At 36.4% G+C, this 17,890-nt stretch overlaps 1 protein-coding gene across 2 annotated transcripts in view; it reads left to right on the plus strand.

Moving 5' to 3' along the window:
- Positions 1 to 17,890, plus strand: part of LOC311079814 (aerolysin-like protein) — a 57,831-nt gene that overhangs the window by 35,961 nt on the left and 3,980 nt on the right. The window contains exons 1-3 of one of the 2 annotated variants that reach the window (XM_084109537.1): positions 3,981 to 4,280; positions 5,085 to 5,220; positions 14,968 to 15,078. In XM_084109537.1, the coding sequence (XP_083965663.1) occupies positions 5,133 to 5,220; positions 14,968 to 15,078 (199 nt within the window). In that variant the 5' untranslated portion in view covers positions 3,981 to 4,280; positions 5,085 to 5,132. Of the gene's footprint in view, positions 1 to 3,980; positions 4,281 to 5,084; positions 5,221 to 14,967; positions 15,079 to 17,890 lie in introns of those variants that run through there. The other variant, XM_084109536.1, reaches the window with a different exon arrangement.

Here is a 17,890-nt window from a genome sequence, read left to right on the forward strand (position 1 = left end):
CACGTACAAGCTACGTTAAATAAAAGTAAGGTGCACAGTCACTGCTTTCCTGGTGCTCGTGTTTCTGAAATCGCTGCTCACGTTCCCGAGATTCTGAACGAGCGCGTCGGAACTGTGGTCCTGCACGCGGGAGTGAACGACATCAGGCTGCGACAGACAGAGGTTCTGAAGAAAGACTTCAGGAATCTGATCGATACGGTACGCAGCACATCGCCTGATATAACGATCATAGTGTCAGGACCGCTTCCCACGTATCGACTAGGTCATGAAAAGTTTAGTAGATTATTCGCGCTAAATGAATGGTTAATGTCATGGTGCAATGAGCAGAAACTGCTCTTTGTAAATAATTGGAATCTGTTTTGGGAGCGTCCTAGGCTTTTCCGTGCCGATGGCTTACACCCAAGCAGATTCGGATCGGATCTTCTGTCAGATAACATCTCCAAAATGTTAAATACCTTTTGACTAGTAACCAAAAGTTCAAATCATAGTCTCTGCTGCACCAAATTAACTGATATAAATAGTGTAGAACATTGCATAGAAACTGTGTCTATTCCTCGTTTAGTGAGATCAAATAATAATTCTACTGCAGGATCTAGAAAAAATCTAATTGTTATTAAACCAGAAAATGTTGCTATTAGTAACCAAAAACAATTTCTAAAGCTAGGTCACTCAAACATTAGATCACTCACACCTAAGGCAGTTATTGTAAATGAAATAGTCACGGATAATAGCTTCGATGTGCTTTGCCTTACTGAAACTTGGCTTAAACCTAATGATTATTTCGGTCTAAATGAGTCTACTCCATCTGGATACTCCTATAAGCACGAACCCCGTCTGATTGGTCGTGGCGGCGGTGTTGCAGCGGTCTATAGAGATATTCTCAATGTTACTCAGAAAACGGGTTATAAGTTTATTTCGTTTGAAATACTTGTACTAAATGTTACGCTCTTAGATGTTAGAAAAAAATCCATATTATCTCTAGCCTTGGCTACCGTATATAGACCGCCTGGGCCTTACGCTGATTTCCTAAAAGAGTTTGCAGATTTTCTCTCAGATCTATTGGTCAATGTAGATAAAGCATTAATTGTTGGAGATTTTAACATACACGTAGATAATCCAAATGATGCGTTAGGGACTGCGTTTATAGATTTATTAAATTCCTTTGGGGTCAAACAAAACGTCACCGGACCAACTCATCGTCTTAATCACACACTCGATTTAATTATATCATATGGAACCGATCCAACCGATATAGATATCATTCCACAAAGTGATGATGTCACTGACCATTACTTGGTAACTTGCATATTACGTACTGCTGTAATATGTCATGCGGCGCCACGTTTTCGACCAGGCAGATCAATCCTTCCATCCACCATAGATAATTTCTCGAGTTGCTTGTCTGATCTGTCTCAGCTGCTGTCTGAACCCAAACAAACAGATGAACTAGAAGAACTAACTAGCACTATGAGCACCATTCTCTCTAGAACATTGGATGTTGTTGCACCCGTTAGATTAAAAAAGGTCACAGAGAAAATTAAAGCACCATGGTACAATAATACTACGCATGTTCTAAAGAGAGAAACCCGTAATTTAGAGCGTAAATGGAAACAAACTAATTTAGAGGTCTTTAGAATCGCGTGGAAAGACAGTACGTCACGTTATAAAAAGGCCCTAAAAGCGGCCAGGGCTGAGCACCTCCGCAAACTAATAGAAAACAACCAAAACAATCCTAGGTTTTTATTTAACACCGTGGCTAGACTAACAAATAAACAGACGTCACCCGAACAAAATATCCCGTTACAGTTTAGTAGTAATGATTTCATGAACTTCTTCACTGAGAAAATAGAAAACATCAGAACCACAATTGTAAACGTTCAATCCTCAATCGCGCCTTATAATTCAGCCTCAATTATCCCCCCGCAAGAACAATTACAGTGCTTTACAACTATAGAACAAAAAGAGTTAAATAAACTTATCACTTCATCTAAAACAACAGCATGTTTATTAGATCCTATACCAACTAAACTACTGAAGGAAGTGTTACCTGTAGTGGAAGAGCCTCTCCTCAATATTATTAACTCGTCTTTATCTTTAGGTCATGTTCCAAGAACATTTAAACTGGCAGTGATAAAACCTCTCATTAAGAAACCACAATTAGACCCGCATAATCTAGCAAATTATAGACCCATTTCAAATCTACCTTTTATGTCTAAAATACTAGAAAAAGTTGTGTCCACTCAACTGGGCTCTTTCTTGCAAGAAAATGATATCTATGAAAAGTTTCAGTCTGGATTCAGGCCGCATCACAGCACTGAAACTGCGCTCGTTAAAATCACAAATGATTTACTCTTAGCTTCTGACCAAGGCTGCATCTCAATACTAGTTTTACTGGATCTAAGTGCTGCGTTCGATACTATAGATCACACAATACTCTTAGATCGACTACAAAATTATACTGGTGTTCAAGGACAAGCATTAAGCTGGTTTAGATCATATTTATCTGACCGCTACCATTTTGTCTATTTAAATGGAGAAAAATCGATCATAACTCCAGTAAACTATGGAGTGCCGCAGGGATCTGTGTTAGGCCCTCTGTTATTCTCAATATATATGCTGCCACTTGGAAATATTATAAGGAAACATGGAATTAGTTTCCATTGTTATGCTGATGACACTCAAATATATATTTCATCACGGCCGGATGAAAACGCTAAATTATCCAAATTGACAGAGTGTGTTAAAGATATAAAAGATTGGATGACGCGTAATTTTCTATTATTAAATCCAGACAAGACAGAGGTAATACTTATCGGTTCAAAAAACCGCCCACAGAACCTCTCACAATACAACTTTGACATCGTAGGATGTCCTGTTACTTTATCCTCTACAGTAAAAGACCTGGGTGTTATATTAGACTGCAACCTGTCTTTTGAAAATCATATTTCGTATGTTACAAAAACAGCCTTTTTCCACCTTAGAAACATTGCTAAGCTACGTAATATGCTATCAGTTTCTGATGCAGAAAAGTTAGTTCATGCATTCATGACCTCAAGACTAGATTACTGTAATGCTTTGTTGGCCGGTTGTCCTGCATCCTCAATAAACAAGCTACAGTTAGTCCAAAATGCAGCCGCTAGAGTTCTTACTAGATCAAGAAAATATGATCATATAACACCGATTTTATCATCACTACATTGGCTACCTATAAAGTTCCGTATTAATTACAAGGTATTGCTACTGACTTATAAAGCCCTAAACGGCTTAGCTCCAGTCTATTTAGCGGATCTTCTATCACCCTATAATCCATCGCGCTCTTTAAGATCAATAAATTCAAGGCTTTTGGTCATACCTAGGATATCCAGATCAACCAAAGGAGGAAGAGCATTTTCACATTTGGCTCCAAAACTCTGGAATAGCCTTCCTGATACTGTTCGTTGCTCGGACTCACTCTCCCAGTTTAAAACTAGATTAAAGACGCATCTTTTCAGCCAGGCATTCATATAATATTGTTAATCTCACAGTTTCAAACTACAATCCGGCCTCTAGTTCATAAATGCCAGAGGAGAACTGGCCCCCGACTGAGCCTGGGTTCTCCCAAGGTTTTTTTTTTCTCCATTAGGTCACCTGATGGAGTTTTAGGACACCATTAGGCCGCTTGATGGAGTTTTTTCGGTTCCTTGCCACTGTTGCCTTTGGCTTGCTCAGTTGGGGATATTTTGGGGATATTTAATTTTATTCTATCAATCAATAAATTCCACTAGAAACAAACTTTGTTGTATTATTTTATTTTAATACTGTGAAGCTGCTTTGATACAATCTGTATTGTGAAAAGCGCTATACAAATATACTTGATTGAATATCATTATCGCAATTTTTACAGTGAAAGACGCGTATTTGGTCTTATATAATTATTTGTTGGTGATTGAGTTTATGGCTCGCTTTCATGCCTTTTGGCTCGCAGTTAGTCTATTCCTACTAGTTTGAGGCGGAAGATAACAGGAAAAAGGAGAGGAGTCACACGCTAAAGTTTTCTGTCGTTGTTTAAATTCCATTTCAGGGAAGATTTACGCCTTGTTTATCTGTTATTTGTGTTACATCAATGTTTTTAAACTAAACTGGATGCTTCTGTGTGTGCAAGTTAAATGTAATTTAGTTCGTAGGCTATTGTCGAGCTGTAAAACAGAGTTCATCTGTCGCAACGAGCTCGAGCTTCTCCACCGATCGACGCGATCATGGGACGCAAAATACACAAACGATCCGATCCGGATTTTAACAAGGTTGCACTCTTCAGTTCTCATTATTAAGTTGCAATTATATTTGTTATTTAACAGCGAAACAAAAACGCTTGGCCGAAACGAAACCGAAACTAGACACACTGGGGCGAAACTAAAAAATAATGTTTTTATAATGTGTTTTTTAATGTTTGGAACAATTTCTACACTGTATTATTTGTCCATAATGCCACACTTGTTCTTTGTTGATGGTGATTTTACGCTCCAGCAGTGGCACAAATAGATTTTTGACTGTCAAATAATGACAGATTCCCCATCAGACATCATGTGCACACCTCCATTTTATATCAACAGTGTACGGCTAGAGAAGAACTGAACTCGTATTAGACGACATTATCAAGTGCTCTCCATAACAGCATTAGTTTAATGTTTTTAAATAATTATGGCGACGCAGACTATAGGCTACAGTCGATGTCCGTGTGCTTGTGTTCCGCGATGCTTTTGTTAACCTGTTAAAAGTTCATATTAATATAAGTGTACAGGCTATAAGCAAGTTGAGAAATAAATAAAGGTTATAACGTGGATAAACGCAAACACAAAACACGTTGTTTTGTCGGCATTGTCTAATATTTAATAATAAAAAAAAAGATATATATATATATCTATAAAGCCGGAGCCAGTCAGATCAAACGTGTGTTATTCTTTGTTATTGAACTTTTAAACATTGAGGACGATCAATAATATGTACATTTCAGTGGCAGAGACCATGTGATTGTGCATCTATTTGAGTTACTCAGGTTTTATCTGCATTTGCACTCATCCTGAGTTGTGTCACCCTTCTCTCTGTAGGTTTTGAAGAGTCTGACAGCACATCTCTGACTGAGACTGACAGTAAAAATGCTTCGCCGTATTCAGGGTGACTCTGGCTCCAGTGATGCAAGCGTTTCTTTTCCTTCCAGTTATGCAAGCATGGATCTTCCTCCTGGTCAGTAAATTACATTATGAATTTTTGAGCCACGTTTTGCTCAGGCAGATCTTTTAATCTTGGCATGATAGAACCACACTGCAATCCTTCAACCACTGCAAAATGATCAGTTTCTCTGGTTTCACTGTTTATAGATATGTGTTTGGGTAAAATGAACATTTTTTGTTTTATTCTATAAACTACTGATAACATTTCTCCCAAATTCCAAATAAAAATATTGTCATTAAAGTCCCACTCTGATCATATTTTGAGCTATTTTTAAACATTCTCAGTGGTCTTTAAAGGTGCATAACGCAAGTCTCTGAGTTGTTGCAGAACTATGCCCCCCTCTGGCGACAAATGAAACTGCAACACTGCAACTGAACGCGCATGACGTCACGCCCAGTCTCAATTCGGCCCGAATCCCTCTTATTTATTTTACTGTACAGGATTATAGAGGCAATCGCAGTGATCAGAGAAGGGCTCATTCAGCCCATCAGGCAATTGTTTAAGCATGTATGGGTTAGAAAAACGGGTATTTTTAACATGAAAAGTTGCTTAATGCACCTTTAAAGGTGCCATAGAATGGATTATTTTATTATTTTATAATGTTTCCTGGGGTGCCCTTATAATGTTAGTATGTTTTTTAGATCAAAATTTGTTATAATTTAGAAATAAAAGGCATATTTCCTAGCCTGATTTCATCCATTGATTTGAACACTCTGTTTGAAGGGGCGTGTCTGCTGTGAGACTTCAGTGTTGTTGCCCACTGCTGTGATTGGCTGACATGCTTGCATATGAAATATCTGGCATTACATGTAGAGCTATCTGGAAAACTTTTACTATTACAGCTTTTATATGTTTTTACTATTACAGCTATCGGGATTAACGAATCATGAGAAGTTTTTTTTTAAGTATTTAGATCTATTCCCATCACATAAAAGGTTTCAGTGATGAGCACTGAGCAGATGACAGCCTGTTGATCGCGTGAATGAAGATCTTATCACTGCAACGCGATATACTGATGCATAAACAGTGTTGAACGACTTTGAAAGAAAGATTATCTGTCTGAATTTGAACAATTACACATCAGAAATTCACATAACCCACTGGTTCTCCAGAGGCTCGGATGAAGGAGCAAAAAAATATTTTTGTGTTCATTTGTACAACCAAACACTGAGCAACTGCCATGCTTCGTTCGCTCGTTTGCAAGCCATGATGTCTCTCGAGGAAAAAACAATATCGCGCTGGATCTAGATAACACAATGTAAATTATCGTTAATAAAATCCCTACTTGCCGCTTGCGGGAATATAACGTTAGTTGAAATTGCCCCCTTCGTCCGTTTGAGACGCCGAGAGAAGCCTGGCTGCTTGATATTGTTGTAACAGTCCGTGGTGAAATGGGCAGAGCAACTAAACAACTTCGAATTAAACTGTAGCGGTATCCGATTATAGATAGATAGATTATAGATAGATCTGCCATTTTCCCTATGATCCTCCTCCTGCTTGTTTCTTCACCTGCAGAACTTCTGATGATTCGGCTGTGCAGTTTCGCCTGGCACTGAGCATGGGCTGGCATATGCAAATTTTTAGAGGCGTACATATTAATGATCCCATCGGTTTCGTCACAGTTGGTGTTATGTGGAGATTCGCCCGTTTTTCAGGGGTGTTTTTCAAAAACGAGATTTAAATAAGAAAGAGAAAACTATGGTGTTTGAGACTCACTGTATGTCATGTCCATGTACTGAACTCTTGTTATTTAACTATGCCAAGATAAATTCAATTTCACATTCTATGGCACCTTTAAATGATGATTATGCTGTTTTTAGCCAAAATCACAAAACCTGTGCCGTTTTCTGGGACTTCGCTTCAGCAGAGCGGCAGTAGCTCATTAGCAATTCGCCTCTATCATCGCCGTTGCTGGGTTTCCTATCATTATCGGATTAATTGCACAGTTTAACCATCACAGAGTGAAAGTTTATCTTTTGTAAATATTGTATTGCAGTCTTTGTGAGACCTTGTTTGTCACGTCTGCCAAAAATAATAATAGTTATAGACGACAACAACAACAACAAAAAATGAAACTCCCCACCAGCCTGCTTCTCCAAATCCACTCGTACTTTTGGGGAAGGCATAATCGTCTACCAAAGTAATTTAGCATAGAACATTTTCAATTAACAAAAAAATATAATACTACAAAACGTGCTAATATACTTCAACTAGCCTAAGTGAAAAACAAAATGCTTTTATTATTCTATTTAACAAAATGCATATTTGCAATAAAACATTCCCCTTTTCAAAGCTACACTTATTTTTTTATAAATTGTATACATTGTGTACCTGTTTGGCTTGATATTTTATGTTCATTTCATTTATTTTTGTTCTCCAGTGGGTAATTTGCAGAAGGTGCGATCCTTTTTTTGTAATGTTGCATTAAGAAGACAAAACTAAGGCCAAATGGCCTTTACTATTTAAGTTTGTATTCATAGTTTTACATGTTATACATGTTTTACAGTATAAAGTTGACTTAACTGTATTGTTATATAATTGTTGGCACTCGCACTTATAAACACTAAATGGGTAAAGATTGCAATAAATAGGCTTAGTTTTGGAGCCAAATGTTGGAGTTGGAATAAATACCTCTTTTTTTTTTTCTTTTTTTTTTTTGAGAAATAAAAGCCAAATGCTTGATCATTTTACAGCCACATCATTTTCGTTATGCATTATTGGTTTTGTTTGTTTAAAAACACACTTATTTTTTTTATCCGATTACTCGATTAATCGATCAAGTGCTAGATTAATCGATTACAAAAAGAATCGATAGCTGCAGCCCTAATAGCAAACTCCGTATTTTGTTACTTTCGATAATAAGCAAGGTGTAATCTGTCAAATTCTGTCTATTTGATCACGAAATTCAAACAATAAATGCCGTTTTGGCGCTCTTTGATGTGGCGTGACAGATCACTACTCACTCCTCATTTAAAGCGGCAGCGCAAGTAAACGCGATTCTCTTCCTCAGTTACAGAATAAACATGAATGGACACCTGAAGGTATGTTAAAAGATACAGTATACTTACTGAAAGGCATCATAACTTGTGTAATCGATCGATCAGTGTTTCAGCAGCGGAAAGACGCCAATAAAACGTCTTAGTTTGTCACATAGCCTAGCCTTATATTTACCTCAGGCAAGTCATTCAGTTCCCACGGCTTGTTGGTTCCTAAATTAACTCTTGCACTAAATAAATGCACTATATTAGGCTACATTAAATAATCAAGATATCATTAACATGTTAAGTAAAACATATTATATAGGCTATGTTTTAAATATCTGTCATGAAAATGACAGCGTTCTGTGTAAATTATATTTCAATAACAAATTAGAGTAGAAAACATAAGTTAATGAGAAAACTGCCTTATGTGCAGTTTACATGTTTTCATACAATGTGTTGAGTGTTGATTATTATATCTAAAAATAAATAGTATCTGAAATTAGGCTAAAAGTCTATGAAGGTAAAATAGTAGCAAAACTCGAGAGCACGTAAATGTGAATTTGAGAACTTGTACAATAAATATTGGTACTTGTACATGAACATTTACACTCACAGCTCCAATGTGAAAACCTGTAAAATAAAAATCTGAAGTTGAATGTTGAAATTTGCACTCGCAGACAATAGTCACAAACCTGTATTCTGAATCTGAAACTGCAGACAAGTAGACACACATGTGTAAAATGCCATTCACAGAAATACAACGACAGACACAAACTTGTAATATATATTCTGCGTTTAATCTTACGTTCACATTCGCGGTACTTCCTCAACTAGGCACTTGCAGCTTCTCAAATCTGTCACTGCAATTTCAAATTTCGCGCCTTGACTTTTGCTACTCTTTTCGCGATATATCAGGTGCAAAACTAACTTGTGCACTTGAAACTCAGAGGCGGTGAGAGAGAAAGGGGGGCGGGAGGAGGGGGGGTCAAAGGAGCCGTTTTATTGGTTGGCACCTAGCCAATGAAATAGGACTTCGATGATGTCACGAAATCCAAATGCACTGAAACGCTAACATGGCTTTGCATTAGACTGATATTAAAAGAAATAAACGATATTATCAAACTCAGTAAACACAATGCTTATAATGCATACTACAGAAAAGCAGATGAGCACAGAATATGAACACAACGCGTTTAATTGAGACAGTGGTATTAAAAGACCAAACTCAGGAAACACCATACAAATAAAGCAAAGCAATTGAGCTCTGAATAGATGAAACGAGTTTAATTGTACGTTTTCCTCCCATAGAAAACCAAGAAAACGCTTAAGGCTTAATGGACCAACAGTTATAAAAAAAACCCACATAATTCGTTACATTATTATATATAATATATATATATATTAACACATGCAGCAAGTTTATTTGCACTGAACACACATTTGCTTTCTTTCGCCATATTCTGTGCTCATCTGCTTTTCTGTAGTATGCATTATTAGCATTGTGTTTACTGAGTTTGATAATATCGTTTATTTCTTTTAATATCAGTCTAATGCATTAAGCCATGTTAGCGTTTCAGTGCATTTGGGTTTCGTGACATCATCGAAGTCCCATTTCATTGGCTAGGTGCCAACCAATAAAACGGCTCCTTTGACCCCCCCTCCTCCCGCCCCCCTTTCTCTCTCACCGCCTCTGAGTTTCAAGTGCACAAGTTAGTTTTGTATGGAACGCCGTTGGGGACAATACTTATTATATGCAACGCGTGAAATTTGGACGCATTAACACGCACAGTTTGTACGCGTAAATACGAAGTATATGTTCGGGTGTCGCGTCAGACCGCACAACAGCCAATAGCGTTGCTCTATTTAGGATTTCATTTGCATTTGTGATGTGATGGCACGTTGCTGTATACATATATAAACATCAGACGACATTTCTTTCCGTGAGGGATGATGTGCTGTTAGGTAAGCAAATACCTATGCAAACGTCACACGTAACATTTGTTCGTGAATGAGATCGTAATTTTACGTTGGCATGTACATAGGCAAGCGTAAAACTTTAGAGTCAATGATGCATTTATACGTTGGCTGTGATGTCAGTGCTGTGTCATGCTGTGGCATCTCATCCCGTTTGTACTCATGCAGGTTTTTTGTCTCCGGTAACGTGGAAAAGTGGATTGCTCTCTACGATGGCTCTTAGAATTTTTTTTATTAAACTGTCAAAGAACTTTTACAGACTGCATTCAGTTTGCATCCTCTTATAACAGGCTATATACACACATGTACAGTGCTTAATTTGTAAAGTGGGAGGTCCCGGAGCGCAGATCCGGCGACTCAAAACGGGGGTTGGAGGTAACGGAACAAAACAAACAAAAAAAATAAAATAAAATAAAAATTACACTGCCTACGTAGCTTCTCTGCAGGGACAGCGCCAGAGAATTTTTAACGCATGTGCTGAGTGGGTGCTAGATTTGACGGAGAGCCGCGCAAAACTTGGCCACTAAATATTTAATATTCAGTTATGTTAATGATCACAATTAAAGTTTTATTTTTATTAAATTGAACAAGGGCAACTTTCAGCATTCAATCAAATAGGCCTATTCTAAAAGATGTAGGCTATTATTAATAATAATGTTATTTCAACACAATATCTCGTTATTTCGAAATAATATGTGTGCGTGCATCTGTAAATCCGGTGATGCGTGTATTGATTTTTATTAATAAACAAGTGTTTTCTCTAAAAGTGTCGACTCGGCTGCAAAGATGAAGTTGACGATCGCCATCTCCGTGTGAACGCGCTTATAGAGAGAAATGCACATACATAAGACTAATGGATTACATAATCAGAGAGTAGCCTTTTTCTTTTTTCGTTTTGAATTATTTCGTTTAAAGACATTTCAAGCTTTGTGTATTTGATGTATTTGTCATGTCTGTGTGAGGCATACACTGAGTTTCGTTAAGTTAGGGTGTGCTCTAGTTCACGTGCAATGGAAGTGAGCGCGCGGGCGCCTCCGTTATATTTGTTTCGTAGGCCTATACAGGCAATTGGTTGATGAAAAATTGATTAAAATTAAGATACAATTTATACAAAACGAAATTCACTTTAAAGAAAGGCTTTCTACAAAACAACTTCAACTTCAACGGTCAAAATCATGTCTGACCCGCTCCATGTCTCATATTGCGCATCCTATCTTACTCGGTCGTGCTGTTCACTTTTCATAAATCAACATAAATGGAAAAAAAAAATAACATTATAATATTTTAACAAATATGAAACTAAATGCGCTTTTTTAATGGCTAAAACAGTATAGTAGGCCTACATACTTTCTATTTGGACAAATTTCTGCACATTAATTTAATTCTGAATTTTGCGCACACAAGTTGAAAGGCATTTGTTCAAATCAAGTTCACGGATAATTGTGCGTGCATTTATTAATCATTATGATACTAAAATCCTAACAAATAGGCTATGCTATGTACAAAAATCAGAAAAGCCCAAATCAGAAAAACAAATCAAATGAGCCCAGAATATGAACGCAATTACACGTTAAGCATTTTCCTCCCATAGAAACCCATTATAAGAACGCTTAATGTGGCTTAATGCAGATTAGAATGTCCCCTTATTATGTCGAAATAACGAGATATTATGTCGATACTAGGCTACTGTGTCCACCGTGGTCTCCTTTTTGATCAGCGGAAACGATTTTTGCTTGTTTGGGATCTGACTGTCCAGCGTATTTGAAAAAGTTAAGCAAACTTTCCTGTCTTTTTGACATTTTTCCCCTGCGTGAAACGATCGAGGCTAACAGCAATCTCAACTCGTACAACAAGCGCGCAAGTCATGTGTCACAAACATTGAACACTACACAAACAGTATTTATTTATTTATTTATTTTTCATTTAGGCAATTAATTTTAGTGACACAGTAGGTGCCGGATCCAATAAAAAAAGGTGCCGGATCCAATGTCGGAGGTGACGGAACATGTTCCGGCGTGTTCAGGCTCAAATTAAGCCCTGTGTATAACATATGTTAACATATATACAACATACAACACTGGATACGGCCATAGGGTTTAATAATTAGTGAGGTCCAGGGTGGGGTGTCAATAATTATACATAATAGTGCCAATAAATGCCATAAATCATTCAACTTTAATAAATACAATGAATAATAAAGTTAGCAAAGGCTAAATACTAAATACTGTGGCTATTGTTTTTTCAAAATGACTGGAGTAATCTCCGAGTGGGCCAGCATCAATCTGGTATGAGAGACTCTGGAATGCTCCTTGAAGTCGGGATGTCAGTTTGACTGGAAATAATTAATACACATATACTGTATGTATACTGTATATGTCAGATAAAAATAATCTAATAACAACAATATATTGTAACAATCACAAATTTAACAATTATATTATAACAATAAGGCAAATACAAAAGCAGAAAACAAAGCACCAGTAGCCTATGACAATTTACAAATCTTTATTCAACATTTAAACACAGACACAATCATACGACACATAAACATTACAGAATCACTACAGCAGGCGGACCACGTAAACTGTGGGGCAGCCAGTCCAAGTCCAAGTGTAAATAGCAACAGTTGTGGATTCAGTAGACATTTAGATGCTATTTACTTATAAATAGTGACAGATAACGTTACTATTTGCTCATCAGTATTGTTGTGCATTAAACATCCTGCAATTTAACTGACAGTAGATTATTAGATTTATAAAACAATATTAAAATCATGGCAACTTATTGAGATATTAAAGACTAGAGCCACCCCTAACCTTACCCTAAATGTAACTTTTATGAATTAAAATGAATTTTAAGTCAAATAAAAAGTCATTTTTATTGAAAACAATTTTGCGTTTAATAACTGTAAAGTTATAAAAAAAAAGCGCTGTCAGTGGGAATAGAACCCCGGTCTCCCTTTACACGTTACGCCACAGAAACCGCTGACTAAAGAGGTGACTTTTTCCACATATAGGGTAGACTGGCCTAGTGTAATTAGTTCTGCCAACAAGTAGGCTATTTGCAGTGGTCCAAATAGACACCTCGAATGCATTAACCAGGGGGGAAATAGGCTATGGTCGTTGGATCACAGAGACCACTCACTTTTCCTACAGGACAAATTCCTTTAACGTTACAAAAGAATATAATGTTAATTCATGCAGTCATTGAATGTATTTAATCATTGACTCTAAATTATCACCAGTTTAACTAAAACAGAAAAATTTGTATGTCGCACATCAAATAAGACTCAGAAATATTACACGTTCAAAAATGTCATGTTTACACGACGAAAACGTTCGTATAGAAACACGTAACAAAAAATACACGGCCAAAAATGTTGCGTTAAGGCGATACAAACGATCGTGTCTTTAAATAACATGACAAAAAACTTCGCGTTTAGACGTACAAAACGTTCGCGTTTACACGGACCAAAAAGACGCGTACAAACTGTGCGTGTTAATGCGTCCAAATTTCACGCGTTGCATATAATAGGTATTGTCCCCAACGGCGTTCCATAGTTTTGCACCTGATATATCGCGAAAAGAGTAGCAAAAGTCAAGGCGCGAAATTTGAAATTGCAGTGACAGATTTGAGAAGCTGCAAGTGCCTAGTTGAGGAAGTACCGCGAATGTGAACGTAAGATTAAACGCAAAATATATATTACAAGTTTGTGTCTGTCGTTGTATTTCTGTGAATGGCATTTTACACATTTGTGTCTACTTGTCTGCAGTTTCAGATTCAGAATACAGGTTTGTGACTATTGTCTGCGAGTGCAAATTTCAACATTCAACTTCAGATTTTTATTATACAGGTTTTCACATTGGAGCTGTGAGTGTAAATGTTCATGTACAAGTACGAAAATTCACATTTACGTGCTCTCGAGTTTTGCTACTATTTTACCTTCATAAAAGTCTAGGCTCTGTTGTTAACCTTTAAGGTTATAGCAATGTGTGGGCTCCCTATATAGTTACAGCATTAGCAGATCTTTTTTTTTTTATCCTTGCGAAAAATCTAATTGTAATTGAATTAATTTAAAGACAAAGACAGAATTTGTTCATTAAACCACTGTAAAAAAAAGAAGCAATTTTAGCTTTCTACACCCCCCACCCCACCGAACCGAACCGAACCGAACCGAGATGTCAAAACCGTGGGGCGTACCGAACCGTCAGTTTTGTGTATCATTACACCACTAATTTATGTAAATATAAATCATGTCTGTAATTAAATAAAAAAATATTGATAAACGCGTCTTTGGGGTATGCAATTAAATAACAAGTACTTTGGCTGTCTTGTTCATTATAGCCTAGTTCAGAAGACATTATCAAGTGCTCTCCATAACAGTATTAGTTTAATATTTTTAAATAATTATGGCGACGCAGACTATAGGCTACGGGGTGCACGATCTTGTGTGCTTGTGTTCCCCGATGCTTTTGTTAACCTGTTAAAAGTTCATATTAATATAAGTGTACAGGCTATAAGCAAGTTGAGAAATGAATAAAGGCTATTACGTGGATAAACGCAAACACAAAACACTTTGTTTTGTCGGCATTGTCTAATATTTAATGAAAAAAAAAAGATGTCTATAAAGCCGGAGCCAGTCAGATCAAACGTGTGTTATTCTTTGTTATTGAACTTTTAAACATTGAGGACGATCAATATGTACATTTCAGTGGCAGAGACCATGTGATTGTGAATCTATTTGAGTTAATCAGGTTTTATCTGGATTTGCACTCATCCTGAGTTGTCACCCTTCTCTCTGTAGATTTTGAAGAGGCTCTCTGCGCATCTATGACTGGATGTGAAGTGCATTGCCTTCAGGGTGACTCTGGCTCCAGTGACGACAGCATGGGGCATCTTCCTCCTGAAATGAAACGTGAGTCAGTAAATTACATTATGAATTTTTGAGCCATGTTTTGCTCAGGCAGATCTTTTATTCTTGGCATGATAGAACCACACTGCAATCCTTAGTGAGCCGAGGTTATATAACTTTGTGAACGTTGTGAAAATGTTTATTTTTGCAATTCCTGCAACATTTCTGAGATAAAAATATCTAACAAGAGTGTAAACCCTTACGGAAAAAAAATAATAATATGGGAATATACAGCAAAAAATAATGTGCTATATTACATCATACATTTCCATATATGGGAAACTAGTGCTTATATTTTTCAAAATACTGCAATATATGCATTGACCATGTATGGCTGTATATTAATACATATAAAATATCATGTGAATGAAAACAAAAATAGCATTACATGTAATATTCACTAAGTTGTATCCTTTATTGTGTACATATATTGCACATACATGTTCCCTTATAAATGTGAATGTATGTTCACACACATATACAGCTCTGAGACCACTGCAAAATGATCAGTTTCTCTGGTTTCACTATTTATAGATAAGTGTTTGGGTAAATTAACATTTTTGTTTTATTCTATAAACTACTGATAACATTTCTCCCAAATTCCAAATAAAAATATTGTCATTTAGAGCATTTATTTGCAGAAAAGACAACTGGTGCAGTGATGCAGTGTCAGACCTCGAATAACGGAAAGAAAATAAGTTCATATTCATTTTTGAACAACAGATCCGTTTAACCTGACAGTAGAAAAGCGGCTAATGTTCCCCAACCCTGTTCCCAGAGGAATGCCAGAACTGCACATTTAGCATGTTTGCCTATTCAGACACACCTGATTCAAGTCAGCTTATTAGTAGATACTCACAGACCTGAAATTAATGGATAATTTAACCCTCATGTGGTGTTCAAAACCCTATAACACCTGTGGTGTTCCCGGTCAAAAATGACCGGCCCATAAAAAAAAGCTTATAAATCACTCATTATACCATATTTTCACCCAATCTTGGATTCAATCTTTTTGTCAACATGTTCTCTTTCAATTAGGACTGGTTTTATATTTTGATTTGCATCTGAATAATCATAGGCCTCATTTATTTGAGAGTAGGCATTTCATTTTTTGAGTATTTTTTTTTAACATTTTTGAATAATTTTGGAAATATTAAACAAAATCTGAAGAAAATTGGTATTGTTGATCACACTAGTCTACTCTAATGTTTCACCAGGAATTTTGTTTTGAAACTTTTGTTTTGTAAAAAATATGGCACATAGTCACACTTGTGGTGTTCCCGGTCAAAAATGACCGGCCTATAAAAAATAGCTTATAAATCACCTGTTATGCAATATAATCACCCAATATTGGATTCAATCTTTTTGTCCACTTGTTCTCTTTCAGTTAGGACTGGTTTTATATTTCTATTTGCATCTGATTAATTGTATTCCTCATTTATTTGATAGTAGGCATCTCATTTTTTGAGTAAAAAAAACATTATTTTTGAATAATTTTGGAAATATTAAATGAAATCTAAAGAAAATTGGCACTGTTGATCACACTAGTCTACTTTAATATTTCACCAGGAATTTTGTTTTGAAAAACTTTTATTTTGTACAAAATGGCACATTGTCACACTTGTGGTGTTCCCGGTCAAAAATGACCGGACTACAAAAAATAGCTTATAAATCACTCATTATGCATTATTATCACCCAATATTGGATTCAATCTTTTTGTCCACTTGTTCTCTTTCAGTTAGGACTGGTTTTATTTTTCTATTTGCATCTGATTAATTGTAGGCCTCATTTATTTGATAGTAGGCATCTCATTTTTTGAGTAAAAAAAACATTATTTTTGAATAATTTTGGAAATATTAAATGAAATCTGAAGAAAAGTGGTACTGTTGATCACACTAGTCTACTTTAATATTTCACCTGGAATTTTGTTTTGAAAAACTTTTATTTTGTACAAAATGGCACAGAGTTACACTTGTGGTGTTCCAATTGGCCATTGAAAGTGAATGGGAGAGACATGTGTTAGAAGTCCATGAGGAATATCTTTACATCTGAGTGATGGATTATGGTGAGTTTGGGCTCTTTTTAATCTTAACAATCTCATGTAAATAATGATGTGCCATTTTCCACAATTTATGCATGCTTCATTGAGTTATGAGTTAAAACGCGACATAAGTGCTAGGCTACATCTATATTCAAGGCTCTGTGAGCGCATGTGGGGGTTTGTGTGTTACAACTCAATTAGGAATATCTTTAGATCTGAGTGATGGATTATGCTGAGTTTGGGCTCTTTTTAATAGTGATAGTCTGCTGAAAATAATGATGTACAGTTTTCTACGAACTGTGCATGCTTCGTGAGGTTATGAGCGAAAACCAAACGCGAGTGCTTCATGAGTATATACTGGGCTAGGTGCGTCTGTGGTATTTTCTGTGTTAGAACGCCATGAGGAATATCTTTAGATCTGATTGATGGAATATATTGAGTTTGGGCTCTTTTTAATCGTGAGCTCCTGCTGTAAATAACGATGTGTCATTTTTCATGATCGATATAATTTTCATGAAGATATGAGTAAAAAGGCCAAGTCTAAGCTACCTTGGTTGGCTACGTGAGTCTGTGCGTCTGTGGTATTTTTTTAGGTTAGAACTCCATGAGGAATATCTTTAGTTCTGAGTGATGGATTATGTTGAGTTTGGACTCATTTTAATTGTAAGCATCTGCTGTAAATAATGATGTGCCATTATCCACAATCGGAGCATGTTTCATGAAGTTACGAGCGGAAATGTGTCTAACATTCAGCATCCATACATGGTTTACAC

Source organism: Abramis brama (genome assembly GCF_963993115.1).
Source record: "Abramis brama genome assembly, chromosome: 3".
NCBI classification, from domain to species: Eukaryota; Metazoa; Chordata; class Actinopteri; order Cypriniformes; family Leuciscidae; genus Abramis; species Abramis brama.